A 6,000-nucleotide genomic window follows, 5' to 3' on the forward strand; every position below is an offset into this window, starting at 1 on the left:
TACCCCTGCACATTGACTTGGGACTCCTTGTATATAGACTTGTTATTGTGTTACCATTTCCTTCTCTTACTTTGCAATTTTTTCTTACTTTTTAAACTCTGTATTGTTGGTTAAGGGCTTGAAAAGTAAGCATTTCTTGTTACAACACCTGTTGTATTTAGCATTTCACTGTAAAGTCTACACCTGTTGTACTCAGCATTTCACTGTAAAGTCTACACCTGTTGTACTCAGCATTTCACTGTAAAGTCTACACCTGTTGTACTCAGCATTTCACTGTGAGGTCTACTACACCTGTTGTATTCAGCATTTCACTGTAAGGTCTAGTACACCTGTTGTACTCAGCATTTCACTGTGAGGTCTACTACACCTGTTGCATTCAGCATTTCACTGTGAGGTCTACTACACCTGTTGTATTCAGCATTTCACTGTGAGGTCTACTACACCTGTTGTATTCAGCATTTCACTGTACAGTCTACACCTGTTGTATTCAGCACATGTGACTAATAACATCTGATTTGATAGATGAGAACTAAGTGGTCCAGACAAAGCTGTCTGTCTGCCTGTGTCAGTCTGTCTGTCTCCCTCCACCCCATAATGCTGGTCCCTCAGTTCAGAGGTCATTATAATGTGTCTGTCTGTCTCCCTCCACCCCATAATGCTGGTCCCTCAGTTCAGAGGTCATTATAATGTGTCTGTCTGTCTCCCTACACCCCATAATGCTGGTCCCTCAGTTCAGAGGTCATTATAATGTGTCTGTCTGTCTCCCTCCACCCCATAATGCTGGTCCCTCAGTTCAGAGTTCATTATAATGTGTCTGTCTGTCTCCCTCCACCCCATAATGCTGGTCCCTCAGTTCAGAGGTCATTATAATGTGTCTGTCTGTCTCCCTCCACCCCATAATGCTGTTCCCTCAGTTCAGAGTTCATTATAATGTGTCTGTCTGTCTCCCTACACCCCATAATGCTGGTCCCTCAGTTCAGAGGTCATTATAATGTGTCTGTCTGTCTCCCTACACCCCATAATGCTGGTCCCTCAGTTCAGAGGTCATTATAATGTGTCTGTCTGTCTCCCTACACCCCATAATGCTGGTCCCTCAGTTCAGAGTTCATTATAATGTGTCTGTCTGTCTCCCTCCACCCCATAATGCTGGTCCCTCAGTTCAGAGGTCATTATAATGTGTCTGTCTGTCTCCCTCCACCCCATAATGCTGGTCCCTCAGTTCAGAGTTCATTATAATGTGTCTGTCTGTCTCCCTCCACCCCATAATGCTGTTCCCTCAGTTCAGAGGTCATTATAATGTGTCTGTCTGTCTCCCTCCACCCCATAATGCTGGTCCCTCAGTTCAGAGGTCATTATAATGTGTCTGTCTGTCTCCCTCCACCCCATAATGCTGTTCCCTCAGTTCAGAGTTCATTATAATGTGTCTGTCTGTCTCCCTACACCCCATAATGCTGGTCCCTCAGTTCAGAGGTCATTATAATGTGTCTGTCTGTCTCCCTCCACCCCATAATGCTGGTCCCTCAGTTCAGAGGTCATTATAATGTGTCTGTCTGTCTCCCTCCACCCCATAATGCTGTTCCCTCAGTTCAGAGTTCATTATAATGTGTCTCTCTGACTACTCATATACTGTATAGAGACAAAACAGATACTAGTCTATTTGACCACCACCGTCAAAAAGACTAGTAGCCATTTTGTCTACATACAATCATCGCTCAGGAGTACAAGTACAGATCTAGGCTCAGCTTTGACTTTAACCATTAGTGGGGGGGAACGCAAAACTGACCACAGACCACAGTATATAGTAGCAACGTCACAATCATGTCTCCACTTCCTGTACCAGTAAAGCAGGTCCGGGGGGTAAACAACCAAACTAAATGTGAAAGAAAGAATGGCCGTGATAGGTTTAGATGTTTCGGTGTATCATTTAAGAGGCTGATCCCGGGGCAAGCGGTTCCTTTATGTGCCTGAAGCAAGACAGTCATTAACTTTCAGTTAACAAGGGTTAGGGTCTGTGGAAATCAGTCTTACAGACACATTTCTCCCAGACGTTTCATATTACTAGTAGAGCAGATATATAAGTAACCATTAAGTAAGATCAAACGTAATAGAAATACAACTACTTACATGTAAAACTTCTAAATACTTACTTGATTCCCACTAGGAAGAACATAAATAACTATCAGATTTCATTTTACAGTGAGAGCAAAGTTATTATAGTGTGTCTGAAAACCAGTGAGGGTTTAAATCATTGATTTAAAAAATAAAAAATAAAAATACTTTTACTGCAAATAGTCACAATATAAGGTCTTTACATTTCATACAGCCCAAGTCTTCAAACAAATGTTCCATTAAGATGAGTTTCAGGAGGTCGGTCGACAGTTCGTCTGTATCACTGAAAGAGGATACGGCCATAATCCAACTCTCTTGCTTATCTGTACAGCCTAGCTAGAGCTCAAATCAAATATATAAAAACACATGGTAGTACAAGTCTCTCGTCAACAGTCTCAACAGACATAACTTCTCGTAGAGGGTAGAAAGAAAAGTGGGAGGGTGCTGTTATTATGACATCATCACCCCCGTGTCTTCCGGTGTGGGTTATAATGGTTTTGATCCCGCCGCGCGTCGTTGTCCCACTCCAACCAATCAGCAGTCACAGAACAGATAAATAAAGACATAAGAGATGTCTGTTTTGGCTGCTTTTCCTTCTAAAACCTCTTCCTTCCTACATCCTTTCTCTCCTCTCGCCCCTCTGGGTCTCCTGTATGTCTGGTAGCAGTGTGTGTGTCTAGTGCTGGTGTCCAACAGACAGCACCAGCGGTATCAGACAGCCCAGAACCAGAGCCCCAACCTCCACCTTGCTCAGTCCCTTCGCTGCTTCCTTCCCCTGAACAGGAGCGTGGCTGTGTCCGGTCCCGCCCACCTCGGGAAGGACATGTACCGTGGCGACGTACAGGAAGGTCCCGGCAGAGAACAACATGGCCACGCCCGTGGCGTTCACATCTGACAGTGCCTCTTTACTGGACTAGAGGTTCGAAGAGACCAGGAAGAAGAAGAAAAAAAAGAACATGGGGAATTAGAATGAGCGTCAATTCTCATGACTGGAGCATAAAGTGAAATACATTTTGAAAAGCCATAGAGGGAGACCTTCATTTGGAAGGAATACTGTGATTCCACTCAGTTGACTACTTTAAAAACGTAACATGTTATATCAGGGCTTCATTTCATTCTATGGGCTGGGGACAGCAGTAGTGGGGAGGAGGGAGTAGCATTCTGGGCTCATGGATCCCCCCCCCCCCTCCCAACTGACCTGGCTGAGTCCTACGAAGGTAACCATGGCGAGGACGGGTGCTGCCAGGGCGAAGACCAGCAGGTGTTTACGGATCCGGTTCCTCTCTAGACCAGCATGCATCAGGAAAGAGACCAGGCCAAAGGCTGCTGGGGCCTAGGGGGGGGGGGGGGGGGAGAAAGACAGTTTAACATATAGACCAATGACAACTGAACTTTAGAAGACCATTGATTGGTTACTTTCTAATTGTTACCTCATAGTTGTTCCTTTTATCTGTTTTGTTCATATTTTTTTTACTGAAAATCATTTGGTTTGTTTAGAATGTTGTCAAGACATTGTCATAATGTGGGTTCGTGAGGAAGGAAGCTATTCTGTTCAGCAACACAGTGACCATCTGTTTACGAACACACAAACTGTTGAAACAAAACACGGACTAGAAGAGGAACGGGTCCGTTTTCCCTGTACCTTGTGAAGCATGATGGCCACGAAGACAATGAGCTGTACACTGGTCTGAGAGGTGGAAGCTGCTGCTCCGAGAGCCACGCCGTCCGCTGGAACATACAGTTAAAAACATTTATCAAAACGTAACAAACAAATCCACCAACAAGCCTTCCACTCTCTCTTCTTCCTAAAAAACATCTTGGTCTGAAACTCTGTATAAAGAAGCCATCTTACCTGCTGCATGGACCACCAGTCCCAAGGTGGTGGTGATCTTTGAGCTGGCAACCCTCGCAGACTCTGGATCTAAACACACATCAAATCAGACAGACCCACTCCACGGACAAATCAGACAGACCCACACCACGGACAAATCAGACAGACCCACACCACGGACAAATCAGACAGAACCACACCACGGACAAATCAGACAGACCACACCACGGACAAATCAGACAGACCACACCACGGACAAATCAGACAGACCCATTCTACGGACAAATCAGACAGACCCATTCCACGGACAAATCAGACAGACCCACTCCACGGACAAATCCGACACACGGACAAATCAGACAGACCCGCTCCATGGACAAATCAGACAGACCACACCACGGACAAATCAGACAGACCACACCACGGACAAATCAGACAGACCACACCACGGACAAATCAGACAGACCACACCACGGACAAATCAGACAGACCACACCACGGACAAATCAGACAGACCACACCACGGACAAATCAGACAGACCCATTCCACGGACAAATCAGACAGACCCACTCCACGGACAAATCCGACACACGGACAAATCAGACAGACCCGCTCCATTGACAAATCAGACAGACCCACTCCACGGACAAATCAGACACACGGACAAATCAGACAGACCACACCACGGACAAATCAGACACACGGACAAATCAGACAGACCCACACCACGGGCAAATCAGACAGACCCGCTCCACGGACAAATCAGACAGACCCGCTCCACGGACAAATCAGACAGACCACTCCACGGACAAATCAGACAGACCCGCTCCACGGACAAATCAGACAGACCACACCACGGACAAATCAGACAGACCACACCACGGACAAATCAGACACACGGACAAATCAGACAGACCACACCACGGACAAATCAGACACACGGACAAATCAGACAGACCACACCACGGACAAATCAGACACACGGACAAATCAGACAGAACCCCTCCACGGACAAATCAGACAGACCCGCTCCACGGACAAATCAGACAGACCCGCTCCACGGACAAATCAGACAGACCGCACCACGGACAAATCAGACAGACCACGGACAAATCAGACAGACCACGGACAAATCAGACAGACCACACCACGGACAAATCAGACAGACCACACCACGGACAAATCAGACAGACCACACCACGGACAAATCAGACACACGGACAAATCAGACAGAACCCCTCCACGGACAAATCAGACAGACCCGCTCCACGGACAAATCAGACAGACCCGCTCCACGGACAAATCAGACAGACCGCACCACGGACAAATCAGACAGACCACGGACAAATCAGACAGACCACACCACGGACAAATCAGACAGACCACACCACGGACAAATCAGACAGACCCGCTCCACGGACAAATCAGACAGACCACACCACGGACAAATCAGACAGACCCACTCCACGGACAAATCAGACAGACCACACCACGGACAAATCAGACAGACCACACCACGGACAAATCAGACAGACCCGCTCCACGGACAAATCAGACAGACCACACCACAGACAAATCAGACAGAACCACTCCACGGACAAATCAGACAGACCACGGACAAATCAGACAGACCACGGACAAATCAGACAGACCACTCCACGGACAAATCAGACAGACCACACCACGGACAAATCAGACAGACCCGCTCCACGGACAAATCAGACAGACCCGCTCCACGGACAAATCAGACAGACCCGCTCCACGGACAAATCAGACAGACCCGCTCCACGGACAAATCAGACAGACCCGCTCCACGGACAAATCAGACAGACCACACCACAGACAAATCAGACAGACCACACCACGGACAAATCAGACAGACCACACCACGGACAAATCAGACAGACCCGCTCCACGGACAAATCAGACAGACCCACTCCACGGACAAATCAGACAGACCACACCACGGACAAATCAGACAGACCCGCTCCACGGACAAATCAGACAGAATCGCAACACGGACAAATCAGACAGACATGACACAAATCAGACAGACCAC

General features: G+C 47.3%; 1 protein-coding gene across 1 annotated transcript; it reads right to left on the bottom strand.

Moving 5' to 3' along the window:
• Positions 1–1,902: 1,902 nt before the first annotated feature.
• Positions 1,903–5,945, bottom strand: LOC120038935 (zinc transporter ZIP9-like). The gene is made up of 4 exons (XM_038984477.1): positions 3,962–5,945; positions 3,752–3,837; positions 3,308–3,442; positions 1,903–3,022 (listed from the first exon to the last, which is right to left on the bottom strand). The coding sequence occupies exons 2-4, from the start codon at positions 3,761–3,763 to the stop codon at positions 2,786–2,788; spliced, it is 384 nt and encodes a 127-aa protein (XP_038840405.1). The 5' UTR covers positions 3,764–3,837; positions 3,962–5,945; the 3' UTR covers positions 1,903–2,785.
• Positions 5,946–6,000: the final 55 nt, after the last annotated feature.

Source organism: Salvelinus namaycush, unplaced genomic scaffold (assembly GCF_016432855.1).
Source record: "Salvelinus namaycush isolate Seneca unplaced genomic scaffold, SaNama_1.0 Scaffold2431, whole genome shotgun sequence".
Classification (NCBI taxonomy): domain Eukaryota; kingdom Metazoa; phylum Chordata; class Actinopteri; order Salmoniformes; family Salmonidae; genus Salvelinus; species Salvelinus namaycush.